Raw genomic sequence first — 22,002 nt, forward strand, 5'->3', positions numbered from 1 at the left:
GAATAAACAAAAATGAATCAGATTGTAGTTTCATAATCATTTTTTTAATTAAAAAAAATATTGCAATTTTACTTGATATATCATATATTATGTAATTTTATATTTTTTATCATATAATTTTCGTACCATTGAATGATAACAAGAGAATTTAAATATTTCCCTAAAATATTAAAATAATTCAATGTATCCTTATCATTCCGGATGTTCTTTGAACAATAGATTCCGGTGAACTCACGAATGTAAAGATCCCAAATGATAACAATGGAGGTCATTCATATTTCAAATAAAATATTATTGTATCCTTGTGTCAGACCAACAAACTTCCTGAGTTTGTTACAATAAATATTGTAGTTATTTATACATTAAATATAAATTGTATTACAAAATATTTAGTATTCTAAGCCAGGTAATTTTTTTTAAGCTATCTTCAATTGATACTGCTAATTAGTCTTATTTTTTTAATAAGTTCTTCCGTTCAAAAGAAATATAATATTTTTCAATTATTTCATTTTTTTTTTTTAATAAGCCTTAAAAAACCTATTGCATAACGGTATAATCGTGTTTCTATTGATACATAACAATTTATCCTAAGATATAAATTGATATACCACAACTACATTGTAGTGTCTCATGAAAAAGTTTAATCTATTAAAATAGAGAACTAATGTGAATATTATGTTAAATTATCTATAATTTTCAATAAGTAAGACTTGCTAAACCAGGATTTTCAAGATTAAATACAACACCTTATCGTTATACTTATTGTCCTGAACTCCTGGTAGCTCCTTAGAACTGATAGGACACTATTTACATTTATTAATTTTAATAACGATATAGATCGATTACAGACTGCAGACTGATTATACTTATAAATACATTTGAATTTGAATTTCAACTGACGTATATTTTTATGCATCATAAAATATATTATTATTTCGAATTTATTAATCGTTAAAATCTTTCAAACTCAATACAACTAATAAGTAACTATATGATAATTATTTTTTACTTTGATTTTTAACTATAGTTATGAATGTTATGATATTACAATTAATATTGATTATAAATTCAAATTCACAATTAAACAGTTTGATTATTAAGCAACTATAATTTTTCTGAAAATTATTATACACAATATAATAAAATATATATTGCATTATGACAAAATATATTTTTAAACTATAATATAATGTTTTTTGTCATGGAAAATATAAATAATATTTTAAATATCTATTATATATAAAATACTTTAGGATATCATTACTACTATCTTACCAAAACAAAATTTCGTCTTATGAATACGAAGCATGAAAAGTGTAATTTTACTATTGAAAAAACGGTCCTTTTAAAATTATTTACAATGTCAACAGTCAAATACGGATGAATATTTTTTGATTTTTAAAACGTGACTGCTAGTTATTTAAGAAACTTATCGACGTTGAATAAATTATATTCTATAATAAACTTCTAAAACCACTGTTATTAATATAATATTAACAGTGTATATATTATACACGGAAAATACAATATTATAAATTTATAAATTAAAGAATGGAACTATCTCAAACCTCTACCTCTGTAGCAAGTCGTAAATGTTGAACGTACATGAAGTATATAATAATATATGATTATTAAAATGTATTATAATAATACGAGTATATAGTAATATGTATACCCATAATAAATCGAATTATATATATGTGTGTGTGTGTGTGTGTGTGTCATGTGTGAAAGAGAGGGTAGCTTACCGATTATTTTAATTACAAAATTATAGAATGCATCTATATTTTTTACATCTAGATAATATACAAACATGACAATAAAATAATATACACGGATTATACCTTAAAAAGTATAGCTTATATTTCAATGTTACACATCAATTAAAGACGGTTTATCGATTTTTTTTTTTAACAAAACATTTTTAATTATCACAATATTTTGATTTGGAAAAAATATGAATATATTTTTTTAATTAAGTGCACCAACACTATATACTAGCCAGACATTTATACGTATTCATCAGCACTATTATTTTTTTTTAATTTGTAATATTTAAACAATGAAAAATGTACTTATCGAATATTTCTACGAACTTTCATGTGGCTATACGAAAAGTAATTGAATTTATTGTATTTACTTAAATTAACATCATTCGAATATACGACACTTATATCTATTGAATTTTCTGAAAATAATATTATAAATATTAAACAATTATATCGTTATTTTATCTTGTTAATATAAAAAAAAAAAATAAGTATCTTTAAGCAATCGTCATCGAAAGGATAATAATTATTTTTAAATTAAAATTTGAAACTTAAGCTTGTATGAAAACTGGTGTTAATAAATCTTAATGATTATGTGCATTATATATCAGTATAAAAATAGCAATTAACGCTAATGCTTAAGACGAATGCAAGAATTATTTATAGAACAATGAAAACATTTATGTTAATAAAACCTAAATATGAATACGGTGAACAAATCTCATCACAGATCACATAACCACTATTAACTGGTTAATGCATCTGTAATAAAGTTTAGTGTGAACATTCCTTCCCCCAAACATTAGTCGTATCCACCACTAACTTATTTATTATAATATATCAATATTATTTCAATTTCAGAATGATGTAGGTATCCTAATCGGGTGATGCTGAGTGATGAACGGCGATCTAGAGTTGGTGACCGTGTTGGCAGTCTGTGGCGTGGCCGCCCTAGCCACGTTCATAAACGGATACGTCTTATTAGTCATACTACTTAGCAAACGGGTAAGGCTTATTACTATTATTATATAATTGTATACTAAATAGTCCTTGTTATTTTATCAACGACAATTTTTTATTGAGCTGAAAAAATAGTACTTTGCTATTAACTTACTTATATTTCCCATTTTATTCCATTTTACGATAAAATATAATAATTTTTATGTATTCTTTTAATTAAAAATACCTATTATATTCATATACATTGGTCAATAGAGTATGATATATTTTACAAGTCAATATGCGTTTATGTATTGCTGTGTTCGACTCTTTAGTATGAAGTAAATAAATAAGTACAATTGTATAATGTAATCTATACATTATTTATTTATTTATTCCAATAGAAAATCATTTTATATATAACAATATATACTCATCTTTTTCGAAAAAAAAGATACTAACTAAAGCTTTTTTGAGATTTATAAAACAATAGATTTACTAGTAGTATTTATAAAACTGCTTTTATCTTATTATTTGTTCTTAAAAATGTTTTCAACATTATCATTGAAGCGTAATGCAGTCGTGAATAGCTGATAGTAAATAGTACTGATGAAATTGTAAAGTCAATACAATATTTTTTATACTCACAATTTATACGGTTTTAAATTCTAATAGAATATATATTTAATAAAATAAAATACACGCTAAAATTTACAAGACTCATTTACAAAATATTGTTTAGGTTTAAGTTATTAAATAATAAATATATAGTTTGTAAGGAAAATAAATATATTAGTGTTTCGAAATCATAATAACACAGCTACTCAATCAAATATAAAGGTCAATTATGTATGAGCTCATTAAAAATAAATACCTTCAATTGTTTAAGAGGACTCAATTACTCACAACTTGAGAAGAAATATAACAGACAATTTATAAACAAATATATTCACTGTATAACTTCCAATGGAATTTTAAAATTTGTAGTGCATACGTCAAAACCAATACCTAATTAAAAAACGAAGTTTACCGAAATTAAAGACAGTCAAACCCATGATCCGAAAACTTCTAACTTAATTTATAATTTAATATAATATAAACAATATTTAGATAAATAACACGTATACTGTGTAATATTTATCATTATCTTTAAAATGATTACTTTTAATGATTACTAATTTTGATTTTACTTTTTTAAACGATAACTGACGGCAACGTTGCATGCAAAATGGGCGCATTTGGACTATAAATCAGGGTGTTAAGTTTTTTATTTGGAACGCAAATGGGATACAGCCCGAACAATATCCTATATTTTATGTAACTAATATAATAGTTTTTGACGTTATTGTTAACATTTTTTCTCCGATATTCCTACCAAAATAGTAACTTCTATTATCAAGATAACGGGTTATAGGTAATAGATTAGTAAATGAAATTACTAACCTAGTTTAAGACATAAATAACGAAACCGTCTTATTTTTTTGTATTTATTAGTTTGTTTACACATAGTTATGATTTTAAGAAATATAAATTATAAATTATACTACTATTAATTATAAGCAATATATATCTATTATTATTATTTTAACGAAGTATAAAAATATCAGACTACAATACATGGTTAAGTAGAAGAAGGATAATAATAAATAAGTACCTATTTTTTATGCATATATGTATTGTTTTTGTACTTTAATGCATAGAAAAATACTATTGATTATGATAACATAGATATGTTTTAAATTTTTACACGGTAAACAAGAAAAAAAGTTTCAAAAAAAAAAATACTTAGAATTTGTATGTAAAATAATATTTATGAGTTAAATAATATTTTGTTAACGAATTAATAAATGCAGAATTTCAAATATTTGAAAATATACAACATTTAAAGTTATAAAATCAATAAATATATATTCTGAAATAATTATAGTGGTTAATTTAAAATAAAGCCAACCAATGCACAAGTATTATAATACTGTTAAAAAGTCATCACTCGACCAAAATCACTATTGTTAAATAACATTATACTATCCACAATAATTGAGTTTTGTGCAAAATACGAGAGCGTTTTAGTAGGAAATTAGTTTCCCTTTTTATTGTATTGTCGCGTTTACGGTCGCTTTTATTCTTCGTTCACGTTATTCTACTAAAACACATCTTACATAATGTATGCAGTTATATATAATGATATATCCAATTATTCTTATGAGATTAACTATTATTATTTAGTTTAAAATTAATATGAAATATATCAATTTATAAAACACTCAGTATCGCATCGATAAAAAGTTTAACTACATAATATATATTACAAGTATATATTACCTCCTATTCTCATTTAAATTCTGAACAAGAACGAGGAAATTATTGATTTTTACAATGACCATAATACGTGTATTTGTTATTTCTTTTAAAAATGTTCTATAAAATAGTAAAACCGTTTCTTAGCTAAATTTTATGAAAAATAATTAAAATGCATATAAAAAAAAAGGCATTGAAGCGTTCAAACGATAAATAGACAATAGTTAGAGATGCATTAAATTGAATTTATCACAATATGAGATTTGATGTTTATATTTTATATTAAATGAAAATTCCATGGCTTGATATTCCTGAATCTAATAATATCTTATAACATTTACATTTTACAATAATGTTTGTAGAATTAGTAATTTAATTATTTTAAAAAAGAGTCAAATGATATGTAAGTAAATCCTTGCATTCCTAACGAATCACCTTTGTGAAATCCGATTCACTCAATTCCATTTAAAATTCCTATAAAAGCCAATAAATATCGTTAGTAATGAAATAAATTAAAAAATAGTTTATTATTGGGCAACTGGGAATTAACTGGAGATCACGTTACATATTGCAGTTTAAAGTAAAAATAAATAGTACCGACAACCACTGGTAAAAAAAAAATATACATATATATTTAAAAATAGTTAATCTAAAATGTAATATTAAAAATTGCCTATTTTTGCATTAAACCACTATAGTACATTTTAAATTACATTTATAAACACAAATTTAAAACAAAAATCAATGTAATTTACCTGTATTTACACGTTTTTTGTAGACGAGTTCACCGATAAACGTGTTGCTTACGCACTTGAGTGCTGTGGATTTGATTGTCTGCATTTCTGTACTGGTGTCCATTTTACCGGAGACATTTAACCAGTACGAAAAAGTCGCTCCGTGGTTGTGTCCCGTTCACGGATTTCTGTTTAATTTCCTACATCCAATGGCCATTTGGACAGTGTGTGGTCTCAACTGTGACAGGTTAGTATTTATTGCTCTATTACTAAATCATTATATAAATATTATACACGTGTAAACTTCAAATCTAGTAGTAATACATTTCACCTAAGTTTTTGAAAATAAAATATGTTTTACCAATTAAAGCAAATTTATATTAACCTGTTACAAGTCATCTCCATTAAATTGAACAAATAATTAATACTTAAATTACTACAAACCACTTAAATTACTAATCTGAACAAAATTGTTTTAAAATTTAAATATTTCAAGTGTAGTAAAATTGAAAATTGTTACTTAAAAACCTATAGTTTAGTCTTTACTAATATACTATCCTCTGAAGCATATTATGTCGATTGTTTAAAATAATTACGATACGATATAAATATTAAAAATATAATAAATTATTATATTATAGTAGCTAACATTGACATCACTAATATAATTTTTATTTAGATATTATGCAATTGCGGCACCGTTGCATTACGGAACACTAGTAAACAGCCGCAAAATCATGTTGGGACTCTGTGGCACATGGATTGTATGCTTGTTGATCTCATTGCCACCGGTTTTCCGGTTAGTTCCTTACTCTTATCAACCGGGCTTGCCTGTTTGTACAACAGATTTCAGCAAAGGTCGAGCTACTATTTTTTATAGCATTTTCTATACTACCATTACTCTAGTACTACCATGTGTCATCATACTTGGATGTAACATAAAAGTAAGTTTTAAAATATAAAAATCATATTGTCACTGATCTCATTCGTGATCTATTATTAAATCAAGACTGATCAGTCTTAGGTCGACCTATTCACAAACCTATAACATTTTGGAAATGATAGACTGATTATTGTTATAAGTAGGTTAATTTACCAAACAATATCCTATATATAGTCTACAGTTATATTATTCATTAATGAATGGTTATTGAATCTAAAAATAATTTGAGTTAGAAACACATTATTTTCCATACCTCGTGAAAAGTACTTTTTTCCATACTCAAAAAATAGTAAATACCCTACTAATGTCTGAAAACTTTATGATATCTACAACTGTTTGAGGACGCCGTACCCGCATGTGTTGTCTCTGTCTTACTAACGTACATCATAACAAATTTTTGTTCAGCAGAATACATCTCGTGATGTTAGCTTTAATATTAGAGTAAATTTACCCATTGTCGAATTTAAAGGCAAGAATATTGTCTAGACAATGACGTATGCTTTTAATGATATTATTCTTACCTTTAGTTTTAATAATAATGTTCATCACTCACTTTAAAATGATAATATCAATAAAATCATATGTTATTGTCCGGATAATATTCTTACCTTTAAATTCGATAATAGGTAAACTTACTCCAATATTATAGCTATCATCACAGAATGCGTTTTGCCGAGCGCGAATCTGTTATGATGTACGTTAGTAAGACAGATAAGACAGAAAGACCTACAACACATGCGGGTGTGGCGTCCGCTTCATTGTGCAACAATACGATTTTAGGATTTAGATAAATTGCGTTATGCGAGATGTCGGTTGTATGACAGAAAAAAAAAAAATCCGTTCCAAGACATTATAACTCATAAGTAACACGACTCTAAATCGATCAAGTCTTGTAAAAAATAAACGTAGCACAGTGGGCGCACGTCGCAAAACTGCACACCGCGTAATGCGTCGATATTGTATGGTTCGCAGGTGTTCACGATCGCCCGGTACCACAGGCACCGCATAGCGTCGGCGATATTCGAAGTGACGCTATCAGCACAGGTGACCATCACGCACCAGCGGAATCCGTTCTTCCTGCCCACGGCGATGGCCAACAAGCTGCGCCGGAGCAACGCGTTCTCCGCCGTGTTCCAGATCGTCGGCTCGCTGGCCGTGTTCTACCTGCCGTACTACTGCGTGTGCCTGTACGAGTCACTGTGCGCGGCAGTGGGCGCGCCGCCGCGCACCGACCCGGCGGTCAAGTCGCTGTCGTTCGCCCTCATCACCGGCTCGGCGCTGTGCAACGGGCTGCTGTACGGCATCAAGAACAAGCTGCTGAAGAAGACGTACCAGAACTACCGGCGCAAGATGATGACAAAGTGCGAGGTGAACCAGGAAATCCAGGCCCGGACGCCGTCGGCGTGCGGGTCGCGCAGACCGTCGCTGACGCCAGTGGCCGCGGCCGCCGGCCACGGCAAGACGGCGGTGGCCCAGACCGGGTCGGCGACCGCGGCCACGCCGCTGCTGCTGCTCTGCAGCCGCCGGTCGTCGCTGATGAGCCTGTCCGAGACGGGCGAACCGCCGGCGCCGGTCAGGCGTCTGCCCGGCGCCACGTGTTCGGCCAACGCCCTGGACTTTGGCAATTTTTACGCGGACGTCCGGTTCAACGACGGCGCCGGTAGTGGCGGCGGCGGCGGCGGCGTCGGCGGTGGTTCGTCCATCAGGCGGTGCTACTCGTCGACCACCAACGACGGCGGACCGGACCGGGGCAGCCGGTGCGCGGTGGCCAACAGGAGCGCGTTCGTCCGGCGCATATTGCGCGACTCGCGACGATCGCCCAGGATATTGATCACGAGGGCCATGTCCGAGGAGAGCGAACCGTACGCGTCGGAACAGAGCAGCGGCGGCGGCGCGGCTGTCTGCGGCCGGAACGACCGCAGGGTCGGCGGCCACAAGCTGTCGTCGTCCGCCGTCACGCTGTTCATCGACGACTGCAGGCCCGGCAGCGGCCGCGTCCACTGTCCGGACGTCGACTTCAACTTCGACGACGACGATTGCATCGGCGGCGGCGGCGGTGTCGGCGGCTGCGATGACGACGACGAAGACACGTCGCTGGCCTACTATAGCAGTCCGTCTTCCAGCAACGACGGAAGCGGATGCGCTCCGAACGACGGCCTCGCGCGGTTTACCAGACTCTCCGCGTAAGGCCCGCGATCGTGGTGGCGGCGGTCCGGGCACGCTGTATTTTTTTCTATTATTATTATTATTATTGTTGTTGTTCAACGACGAGGCGATTCTCCGTTCGTCGTCACTCTCCTCGCACGCGTGAAAGTTGCATTTGTATACTGAAACCGAATTTTATCGGTTTCTATATTGTTTATTATCTCGTGCGCGATTCTCTCGAAGTCGAAACGGTGTTCCTGTACGCAATGACACGACAGCTGATCGCGATGATGCCGATCCGTCGAGTGAACTCAATGATCGCCGTAGTATACTTACTTACCTACAATATTATATTATAGTATTGTACTTTATTGAAACGATACATGTGTAATATTAATCGTGTATGAAAATACTATAATGCTTAAGAGATAGTCAAATGAAAAAATGTAGATGAAAATATTACTCGGACGTGTATTACCTACCTATAATATCACCATCGTATAAATTATTGTGTAACTCGGATACTTTGACAGGACAAACAGTTTTTTTTTTTTTTTTTTATCGCTTTACGCTTAATATCGTATTGTATTATTTTGTTTTTTTTTTTTTTTTTAAATCTGTTTAAAATCATATTTATACACATTTTAAAAAAAAAAATGTTTTATTAAAATAATGAATTATAGGTTAAAAATTAAGATGAATTAAATATTTGTATTTTGATGATCTAAAAAGTATATTAATTAAACATTATTTAATCAAAATTTCAGGTGAGGTAATTTGCCTCACTACCAACGCTACCGCCTAATACCTATAGAGAGCTTCACTAACAGTCCGTGAAAATTAATTTCCCACAAAACTATATCGTTTTAAATACTGTTGCTGTTACTAAAACATTATAACATTATTTAATTGCATAATAGTTATCGAATACATAATACATTATTCATAATAATATTATTATCATAAACGGGTCATCATGAGTTTTAAACGACCTACATAGTAGGTCTTCCGAAGATTATATTGTGATTATATTATATTTAAGTCAACAGACAAAAATGCATTGAAGTCATTCAAGGGATCAAAGGTAATTTTTTTTTTAATTTTTACCTGTTTTTAAACATTTGCTTTCGCGCTTATTTTAGATCATGTTGCAGAGTTGAGCTTACTTTTTCCAACAAATTTAATCCAATGAAATCCATTTTATTATTATTATTATTATTATTGTTATTATTTACTTTATTTTTATTAAATATAAAACATTTGCAAATGGCCATTTATTGTTCAAACGTTTTTTAAAGTTTCTTTTTGTATATCAATGTATTTCTAATATATATATATATAAAAATATGATTACTAATTAATATATTATGCTCTTAATAATACATATTATAGGTATATCCCTCGATAAGATTTATTATATTATACTAACATGGATGGGTTCAGTATATATGTTATCTATAATAATATCATGGAAATTCCCATAAATTTTAACTTAATATACATTCAAAATCATCAACGTAATAGAAATAAATCTATTAGCATTTTTGAAATTATTCTAGATAAATAAATTTTTACCTAACGAAAACAACCATTTTACAAATACAAATCCTAATAAAATTGAATGATTGCGACGTTTGAATGACTGACATTAACTGGGTTAAAATATCCGTAGTAAAGTATATATTTGTTCCTTTTACCGTTTTCAACATTGTTTGACAGTTTGCAAAATGAGATTTGTTAAAATGTAATATAAACTGAATAGGGATATTTCTTTTCGACTCATTTCACGTAACATTATAAATATTTTATTTAGAAATTGGTATTATTGTTATGCTTGGCTTCTTGTAAAGATATGGAACATACTAATAAATAAACACGAAAATGGTGTTTATACTCAAAGTTAAAATCTTTAATAATTTCTAAAATGAAATATTGTTCAACAATATTTAATCAATTATAAATAACTGCATTATTGCAATCTAATAAACATTGATTTAATCAATCATAGTATTGTGTAATAATTAAATTAAATTATCTAAACATATTTTCAATAAATTAATGTAAGTACTCTAATGTCAATGTATTAGTATTTATTAATTTAGATCTTTCAAATAATACCAATTTAAAATAAAAAACAAATTTTGTACTTTTTTATACAGATATTAAATTAAATATTTAATTTAATACCTAGAGAGAGAAAAAACTATAACTAAAAATTAAAGATGTTACTTTTTTAAAATCATGATAGAAATTAATCGTTTATGGTTTTTAAATATAATTGTATAACAATACCATACATTTATAAATAATTAAATTACTGCTACCGACATAAATTTAAAATATTTTTTATCTTAATGCTTGGATTGTCCTATGAGAATTTACTATTTTTATTCGGAGAATTAATGATGTTTATATACTCCAGCCACTTTTGAATAAAGAACTAAGAACATCACAAAATACCTTATATACAATCATAATGTATTATTACTTACACTACGTATTATATGTAATGTTTTATTCTACAATATAGCTTTGTATGATTATTAGAAATTTAAATTACTCCGTATAAGTATAATGTATATTGTGAAATATTAAAATTACCTATTAATAATAGTAACAATAACTTAACTAGTCATTATATATTTTTAAGAAATATAGATGTTTGTAATTAATCATTATTTTCTACAGACATCATTAAACTAGTAGTTGTAAGAGTTTGTCATACACCTGTACAATGTACTCCAAACGATTAGTAGGATAAATAAATATATATTATTTTATGGACCTTATCTGCCAAAACATGGATACTTATTGCGATATGATCAAGGAAATTATAAATTGGCCATTTAGTTCACTTAAAATAAATAATAATTAATAATTATTCTTTAGCATTTATTTTCACTGCAACGTGATACATACTATTTATAACAATAAATGTCGAAATTATAGCTGGTAAACTAGATTTGAATAGGTATGCAAACATAATTTTAAGCTGTACAGTTCAATTACGTAAAGTTATTTAAGTATTGTGAAATAACTGGGATAATTTTAAGCATTTGTCAATACAGAATTATGGGAGGAAACCTATTCAAATTCAAATGCAAGAACCATTTGAAGACTTTGAAGTTAGCAAATTGATCATACATTAAATGTATCAAAATAACTAACATTTAATAGATTACATTTGATTTATTCATTTTCGAAATTTATCCACAACATACTATACGTATGTATATACCAAGATAAAATAAAATCTTAATAAAATAAAATATATTTATAAATAACTAGGTATAAGAATAATGGTAGTTTTACAAAATTTGAATTTCGAGTACATACATTATTTTATTATTCATTTTTGTCTCACAGACTTTAAACTATTATGATTTGTTTTCAAATAGTTAACTCTGCAGTTTTAAAGAAAAATACGAAACAAAATTAAATTAAATTTCATAAATTGAGGATTGAACTAACTTCTATCGATTAAAATATTAATTAATTAATACATTTGTGAACGGATATTTAAAAATCAAAATATTGTTATAATTTTTTATTCAGTTCAGTGATTCTTATAATATATCCTAAAAAAAACTATGAAATTACCCACTGTGGATATAAACAATAATACATGTGTACATGAATAGAAAAGAAAAAATGAATATTTTTTTGAACAGTTCAAACAGCAGTATTAAAATTGTTAATACAATTCATGAACAATAAATATTATTATCTGAAAAGTTAAAAATCTGCATGATAAATATATATATATATATAATTTTTTTTTAATATTAGTTTATGTACGTTAAGTAATATTTTAAAAAATGAATAAATTTATTGAAATTGACCAACAGAAAAAATATCACACATTAAATCGATAACCTACTATTTGTATTATATTGTATACCATATATATTTTATGATGTATGTTCATTACATTATTTACATAAACTGGATTTGTGGTGTAGTTTGTAAAAAAATTTATTTTTATCTTCAAAATACCTATAAAATGTGCATCGAAGAGTATAATTTATGTTAAATATATTATAACTTTTATCTTTCAATTATTTGTTTTATATTCTAAATTTATTTTTAATGTAAAAATATATCAAACATATTATGTTAAATTGTATTTTTAGTATTAATATATAATCAAAAAGTGCAATAATAATAATATGTTAATGATATACACTATAATATTTTATGTACGCCTTGAAAAAAAATATTGTTTTTTTTCTGTTATTTTGAGATATTATTACGATGTTGTTATAATATTAGAAACACTTGAACCAGTGTACTTGAAAAGTTACCGTGTAAAACTATTATTTATTATATAAATTATAAATACATAACTCACCATTGTAATCAACGTAAGAATTCATGTGAAGTTAATTTTATAATTTGTATCTCCTAAATATAGTTTTAATTTGTATTTAATTTCCCGAGGACTGAATATTATGGTCCATATTTTATGAACAATGAGCATGTAATTGAATAAAATTCTTGTGAAGTCAATGAATATTTATCAAAAAATATAATATAAATATTTCAATAAATTTAAACAACAACAAATTAACCTAACAAATTAATACAACTACATTTTATTGTGACAAATTAAATATTCTTGTTTTCCATTAACAATCTCGATATTTACCTATACGGCTATACCCATCACTCTCCTTTGTCGCATCACATACACCAATCTGTCAATAGAGGTCTAGTACTCTAGTTAACCTCTATTTTGTTTCTATTAATGACACTCCAGTTATATATAGCCATATAGGTACCAAACCAAATATATAATTACATAGTTAAAAAATTTATTTTAATATTTAACCAAATTAAATCTTCATAAACAGATTTATAAATATATGAAATATATAAATACAAAATTTGTATTACAAATTAAAACACTTAAATTTATATAAATATAAAAATCAGCAAGTGGCCGATATTGAAAGGTTAGATTATAAATCAGAGTCAAAAAAATATCACAATCATTAAATAAATAAATCATAGTAAAATCAATACATTCATTGCTCCGCTTAGAATCTAAAAAGATAACTAACTATATTTAATTTTAAAACGTATTTATTATGCTACACCCACCTTTCCTGTATTGACTTCGGTGAACCTTTTTGTCGAATATATCACATAATTATCCAGTAAATGCATTCCACTTGATTTGTTCAGGCTTTTTACTCTATACACTTTTAGGATTACCTAACCCAATCTAACCTTGCCTGTAGGCACGAGTATACACAATAATAATAATGTTCCGCTATGTGGACATCCAATTTGTATTGTTTTGTCAATATTAAAATAGTATTATAATTATTACCGTTAATGCGAATACTGTTCTTGTTTGCGCTAACCTTCCTAGAAAACATCCCATAAACCTTGTTGTATTTTAATAAGTGCACGATACTATCGTGACGATAGCCACTGTATTAGTTACCGGTTCGCTCACAGCGACCACCTGACGATAAAAAAAAATTTTGTACGAATACAATTAAACAAAAAAATATGTAATAATAATATACTTTTTTGTGAATAATTTTCTGTATTGAAAATATATAAAATAACTTACAATATACATAGATGTATGCAAGATGGTCCATTTATTGGACATTTAGCGATCGGTATACGTTTAAACTATGAACCATTGTAGTTAAGGCTTATATTTACATTATTTTGGATAGCGAACTGGAGCACATATTTCACTATGCGATATATAATTCGTTAATTGCGACAGCGAATAAGTTACACGCAGGCTATAATTTATTTTGCGCGCCTATCATTCAGGAAATGATCAAACAGTTTTTCACCATTTTAGTTGAAATGATAGATTGTTAACTGATGTGTATATTTACAAATATCTTCACAGTATGTACATTATATTGATCAAACCATGTAACTTTTTTAAGTATCTATGTCGTCTATGATAAAGTACATTACTGCAAATTGGAACTTTCTCGCGCTCTCAGCCAATATTTATTTTACATTCTATAATACCTACGAATACCCAATAGCATCACCTATATCTACACGGATACATAATGGGGCTCACGCATAACTGTCATTGCTGCCGTAACAATATAATCCCATTTTTTTTTTTTTAAGTTATGATTATTTATAAATTTATTATTTTTTCAACATATTTGGTACCTACTACCTACGTGGTTTTTTTTATCAATAATATACCACATATAAGCCACATATATTCTGATAACCTGATGTACCAAATTCGCCTATAAAACGCGTCAATCAGCGCATACAAATTATTATATTATGTTATTATGCGAACGGTAATTTCCTGGTAGACGTCTCTCCTTATACGGTATACTACCTGCATACATTTTACATATATCGTATGACACATTATGCATATTAACTATTATCATATTATAATAATATAATGCTTACATTTAAAAATGCATGTATTGACTGATTTTTTCTATAATTTTATTATTATAATAATATTATCTATCACATTCCTATTTCCAAAGGGTTTACTTAGATTTTACTAATTTATCTAAGTATAAACATTATAAATATTACTTAGGTAATTAATTTTAAATAATGGTCGTATATATAGATCGAGTAGCATGTCCTGGAGGGAGGAAGATAGAGGATATTTTATCTCCTTTCATTACAATTTTATTTAAGGTTACATATTGGCTATTATATTGATTATCATCTTTATATTAGAGTACACCATTGTCATTACTTACTTTTTAGTATTTAATACTTCTACTCCAAAAAATCAAAATATACATAGAGCAGTAAGAAATACATATTTCCAGCTTACTCCTATAGTATAAATTAAAATTTTCGAATAATTTTTTTTACAAGTATAATAATGTACCTACTCCATTTTCTATTATTAAATGGTCTGTGTTATTAATATATTATTATTTACTTACGAGTTACGTTTAGTATAAACTAGAGCACGTATCAAACGTTGTACCTAGTACAACGTGTATATTTAATCAGTAATCAGTTATCATACATCAATTATTAACATCTGCTTCAAACTGTATCTATAACCGTGGTCTATTATACATTTAGACCATTTAATATCTTTACGCAGTGTCTAGTGGCTACATCGGGTTCGGCATATCGGACATGATCGTCGTCTAAACTGTGCGTCACGATTTCTTAACCTGAACCTTAAATTATTACAATTGCGTACGAAAATTAGTTTAACGTTGAAAACATGTACTACTATAAAAATATTACTGTAGTCGATTGAAAATACACACATCTATATACATATCTATATCATTATATATATATATATATATAATACAATAAAACTAATTAAAGTACCTACGAATTATAATTAACACATTTAAAATTTAAAACCGTGGTATCGATAACAAGTATTTTATTTAACCGATGTGAGTTAGTTATTTATTAGATACTTACATAACGTCACCAAGATTGACTTAAATAAAAACGACATCCAATAAGTTGTACATTCGAAAAAACTTTTCTTACAGCTTCGTGCGCTTCTATTTTAAAAGTCGATATGTAATTTGGATAGATTAAGTGTTTGAGATGTGTATTGTAAATCTAATTCTTTTATAAATGTCTACATTTCCATATATACCTACCTATATGTTAACTTAAATAGTTATATTGATGTTTCAAAAAAATAAGCGAATACATTTACATAAAAAAATAAGATGTGGACTGAAATGTGCCATCGGAAAAATATTGTCTGCAAGAACTCAGACAATTTGAATTATTTTCAATTGTGAATTGTGATACAGATAAACGATTTATTTATCAGAATGTGGATACATTTTTTATCATCTAATATAAAAATATTATAGTTTTCATTTTCCAAATTTTATCTATTGCCAAATTTTATCAAACAATTTTGGATATACCTATAGGAAAGTTTTTTCGCATTTATAGGTACATGCAGGCTTTTCGGACAGAAGAAATATTCTTATGTACAATAAATATCTGTATTTAAATTTGTCAGTAATTCTTTTAGTATTATTTTGCTTGGTCGAGTTGAAGTGGAATCATTGACTTTTCGTTTGCAATTTTCTCTAAGAAATATGTTCAATATTTTAATCTGTTATTGGTACATGATTGTACTCACCGATTACCGTATTCACTTGTTGATATCAGTTAAAATGCATAACAACTTCTGTTAGAACATAACCATTTTAACAATCCGTTTTTGCGTTGTCTTATGATGTGATGTTTTGTGAAGTATTTTTTTTACCTAAGATCGGTAGTATCATTAGTATCAAATTGTTATTGTTGTAAGTTGGTAGTTTTTCACTTTGCACAACAATGATATTTTCAGTAATTTATTTTTCATCTGAAATTCACAATTTTACCGCTAGGTAGGTGTACGCTACATCGAAATGTTCATCTTTTTGTGTCGAACGGCTGACTTTATTTTCAACAATAGAAACTACGAAAAACTAATTTGTGCCTTTTTTGGGATTTGGGAAGCCATTTTTATATGAAGAAATGTGCAGTTGTGTATACGTCTTGGGGTTTAGATTAACAAATAAATTTGTTTAGAATATTGTCGCTCACTACCGTGGCAGATGATTTCGAAAATCACCCGGACGACGAGCACAGCGTTGTTTATTACAAGCCAGCAAATACCTGTATGTTCATCAATTCTAATCGCGGTCGACATTAGGATTTTGCGGGCCCGTTTATTTTTCCGAACACTATTATTTATCGATATATTATTATATTATTTAGTAATATCATAATAATTGATTACGGTAATTTAGTATATGATATTACTTTTCATACAGACTGTATGAAGATACAGATCTCGAAATAGTCGAAAAAGTACCAATATAAATAATGGTATACTCATATTTATTTTTATTATATATGCTAATGTGAATTATAAGTTTAAATTTTTACATTACTATAAAATGTTAATAAATATCAAACTGCCATATTAAGTTAATAATAAATCTGTAATAATTTATTTTTTCGCGCCAAACATAATATTATAGGTCCATTTTTCATTCATGGTTTTTATTTCACGCGTGCAGATTGGTAATAATATATTATATACCTATGCTACCCGTTCCTCTAATTATTAATATATTTTTTAACGATTTTCTGCAGCTATTTATACACAATTGGATTATTTAAATTCGAAAGCAGTGCAAATATATTAAAACAATTGATCATTAGTAAAGTTTATGAAACTTTATTAAACATCGCGGGTTACGCAATCGTAACAGACACTGCGTATGATTCGATTGCGTATGGACTTTTTTCACTATTACGATTGCGTACGATCTACCTACTCAAACGTCCCAAACCTAGTGCAACGTTGCCATTGTTCATAAACGTGAACATTTGTAATACAACTTATTAAAAAAATTATTGCTTATATTTAATAAGGTTTCATAAACGTTACTATGACTATTATTTCCAGGCCAATACTTCCTGTAGGGTTACTTCCGTAACCCTCATCAAACGGTCTAAGGCCTAATATCATAGATAATTAATAAAGTAGTGGGGGGAAGGACACGAAATCCGAATATCTGAATTATCCGAATATCCGCATATCCAAATACAGATTTGTATCAAATTCTCATCCGGATTTATGAATTTTTTTTTGTGACAACAGAAAATCTTATGAAAAATTTGTGTTCAAAAAATGTTTCATGTGTTATTAGCTTTTAATCTAAAATTAATTTATCTATAGTCAAACTTAAATTTAAGAATATTATATTGGTTCTAAGGCATCTTCTAAAGATTTTTATTAATATTTTAATACTTTTATTGATTATTTATATTTAAATTTTTTTTAAATTAAAATATCAATAAAATCCTTTATAAGTTCATCTATAATCTAGATGATATTCTTACATTTAAATTTTAATATAGGTAAATTCACTTTAATTAAAAGCTAATAATACAAAATTGGTTTTGCTATGTGGCCCATGTGTAAGGTAGACAAAATATGCAGATTCAGTGTACTCTTTAAGTAAAATAAAATACATTTTAAGAATAATTGTGTAGATATATAGAGAGTAATTTTATTATTTTCTCTTTTGTTTAATTAAAAACATAAATATAAACATAATTTAACATATTTAAACAATAAATATAAATAGGCTCATATTCTAAATTTATGAGTATATGTCATGTAAATGGGTTATTACTTATTAAATATAATTGGTATAATAATTTAACTTGTTTAATGTTAAGTAATACTTAAGTACAAAAGTGATAATTACATAAATATTATACACATTTAAAACTAGCAATTCATATGGTTGAGTATGATATGTTCAATTATTTAAGCAATGCCACAAATAATACAATTGATAACAACTACATGGCTCTTTAAATTGCAACAAAAATATTTAATAATATAAAATTAACAATATGTTGCCAGTTTACATAACATTTCAAAAAAGTACAATTGCACAGAAAAGTAAAATATACAATCTTGAAAGATATAATTATAATTAATTCAATTGTAACTTCTTATAGTAATATAGTACAATAATTCTTCAGTTCACAATTTTAATACAATAATGATTCTAACTGGATTTAGGCCTTAACAATTTCTTAGATGAATGGCCTAGAGTCATAAACTTTTTTAAAGTGCCTTTGCTATGAGAGGAATTTGAGGGCGATTGAGATGGTGATGCAACTTCCTGTTTATCTTTTTTTGATTTTACCTTTTTGATATTCTTCAACAGTCTTTTGGAAAAGTTCTTTTTGCCTTCCATAACTGTGGTATTAACTGGTTTGATACATGGCAAGGTTTCATCTAAAAGAATAAGAAAAAATAAATAAGAAATAATTAGTTTACAAACATTATAATCAATCATTTTTATAAAAAATAATTTCTTAAGAAACATTGTGCCAATTATCCAAATTTTCTGTAATTCAATAACACTTTCAAATCATATAATAATAATAATCATAAAATATTTTAGTTTCCACCTTGATTATAACACTTTTGAAATAATCTAATAATAACAGCACAGGGCATCTTTTTTTATAAAATACAAACAAAAAACAAATATAAACATTAAAGCCATTCACTTTTTTAAGCAACTTTTCCAAAATATTTAATAAAGAAGCATAAACTAAAAGTATTAAATTGTATTACTATTTACTATTCACACAAGCAAATAAATATAATAACTAATAAGTCAAAATAATATGAGTTTTGTGATAGTTTACATAAATAAAAATTTTAATGGAAATGGAAATCATATATTAAATAAATTATACATGTCTAAGCATCAAAAAATTATAAGCTTTTTAAATTATACAATGATAAAAAAATAAATACAAGTATTGAATATAAATTAAATTTATATAAATCTTCATCATTGTATATCAGATTTCCTTTATAAAATAAGAGTAAAGATTTTTTAAATATTCTATAGTCACAGTAGAATATTAATTATATAATAAATATATTTTGCGTTTAAATGTAAATTATAAACAAATAAGTGATAAATTAATATGCTTCAGTTAGGTTAAAAAAATGATGAATTTAAAATGTTTAAACAAATAAAATAATAATATTAATCAATAAGATAATTTTTTACAATCTGCTTTATATTTGATATTATAGTTTGATGCTATAATTAGTTCTCATAATGCTACCATTTTGTTTAAAATTTTATATTCACAATTCTCTACTCTAGTTAAGTATAATTTAATTAGTCACATAAATTATATTAAATATTTAATAATTGTACTTGAATATGGTGTTAACATTAAAAATGAAATTTTATTTAAATTTGCAATTTGAATTTTGAATACAATAAAAAGTAACTAACTACATAGCAACAGTTATTTTGGAAAAGAATACGGAAATGTTAAGAAAGCATCACACTAACATGTGTTGTCTCCGTTTTACAAGTACATAACATAGCAAATTTACGCTCAGCAGATCATCTTTAGCCCCGTTAATTTAAAAATTAGAGTAAAGCAACACTATTATGAAACCTGATGGTAAGAACATTTTCTGTGTTTGTATGCTGATTTTTTATGAGATTATAATTTTTTAGCAAGTTATGCATATATCATATAGCATAAATTAAAAATATTCATAACTCACTTAAAAACTGAATAATCATAATAAACCAACATACAAACACAGATAACATTCTTACCATCAAGTTTCATAATAGGCTAATTCAATCTTATTTTTAAACTAACAGAGCTAAACATGATCTGTTGAGCATTAATTGGCTATGTTGTGCGCACTTTGTAAGACGGAGACAACATTTGAAGGTCCTCTTGAGATATAAAACAAATATTTTTAAAAGCTAGTAATAACCAGGTGTTATAGGATTTCAAGCTAAAATATAATACAAAGCACCAAAAAAATTAAAAAGTATTATAACCAGTAATGACCAAATATCATACATAAGCACACATCTTTAATGGTAAATGAACATGATATTTACAAACATTAACTATTTCTGTCCCTCCAGCAGCCAATACAGAAAAACCTAGAATATCTTCATATTCCATTACAATAGGTAAAGTAATCCATGATTCTTTGTTAGTTTTTTTTCGATATTTGATGTTCTATTTTATTCCTTATTAATTAATTTAATGTATACCATTTTACTAGAGAGGCAGTGACAGTAATTGTATTATAGTTAAAAGTATTTAAGTCTTAAATAAAACAGGCAACACAGGATTATAAAAGCAAATTGATGTCATACACGTTACACATGCAATCACCTTAAAAACGAACAAAACGTCATTCCGCAAACCACTAATGATGTCAAACATATTTTTAAACTAGTAAACTATACGATGGATATTTTTTGAACCTTGAGCAAAAGTTCCAATTTGATTGAATACACTACGATCTTCTTCAGCTTCGCGCAGTCTATCTTTTTCTAAATTTTCAACAATTTCATTACGTCTTTCAACAACTTCAACCAATCTATTAAAAAAATAATAAATTTTAAAAACAATTTGATCTTTTTATATAATTATATTCATTGTGGACACAAACCTTCGGATAAGTTCTTCTTCTCGTGCTTTTTCTGTATCTGTTTTAGTATGATCAGGCTTAGACATTAATACACGTATTTGATATTCTAATTCGGCGTGTTCTTCTTCGAAATTATGCTGTTTTCGCCTAAAAATAATCTTTTGTTAGAAAGTTACATTGTAATTGTTT

The 22,002-nt window shown here is 27.6% G+C and overlaps 2 protein-coding genes across 4 annotated transcripts in view; one reads left to right on the forward strand and one right to left on the reverse strand.

Moving 5' to 3' along the window:
* LOC113553949 (probable G-protein coupled receptor 21) overlaps positions 1–9,364 on the forward strand; it is a 115,697-nt gene extending 106,333 nt beyond the window's left edge. For both annotated transcript variants that reach the window (XM_026957555.1, XM_026957554.1), the window contains 4 exons: positions 2,631–2,774; positions 5,785–5,987; positions 6,420–6,684; positions 7,656–9,364. In XM_026957555.1, coding sequence (XP_026813356.1) covers positions 2,667–2,774; positions 5,785–5,987; positions 6,420–6,684; positions 7,656–8,870 — 1,791 coding nt within the window. In that variant the 5' untranslated portion in view covers positions 2,631–2,666 and the 3' untranslated portion in view covers positions 8,871–9,364. The remainder of the gene's footprint in view (positions 1–2,630; positions 2,775–5,784; positions 5,988–6,419; positions 6,685–7,655) is intronic.
* A 9,577-nt stretch (positions 9,365–18,941) lies between these two features.
* The window catches only part of LOC113552059 (MICAL-like protein 2), a 28,950-nt gene continuing 25,889 nt past the window's right edge, over positions 18,942–22,002 (reverse strand). The window contains exons 8-10 of one of the 2 annotated variants that reach the window (XR_003405154.1): positions 21,835–21,960; positions 21,555–21,762; positions 18,942–19,611 (exon numbers count right to left, since the gene is read on the reverse strand). Coding sequence is in view for 1 of the 2 variants with exons in the window: in XM_026954724.1 (XP_026810525.1) it covers positions 19,379–19,611; positions 21,647–21,762; positions 21,835–21,960 (475 nt within the window). In the remaining variant the exon portion in view is untranslated. The remainder of the gene's footprint in view (positions 19,612–21,554; positions 21,763–21,834; positions 21,961–22,002) is intronic. The other variant, XM_026954724.1, reaches the window with a different exon arrangement.

The sequence above is a fragment of the Rhopalosiphum maidis genome, chromosome 2, assembly GCF_003676215.2.
Source record: "Rhopalosiphum maidis isolate BTI-1 chromosome 2, ASM367621v3, whole genome shotgun sequence".
Classification (NCBI taxonomy): Eukaryota; Metazoa; Arthropoda; class Insecta; order Hemiptera; family Aphididae; genus Rhopalosiphum; species Rhopalosiphum maidis.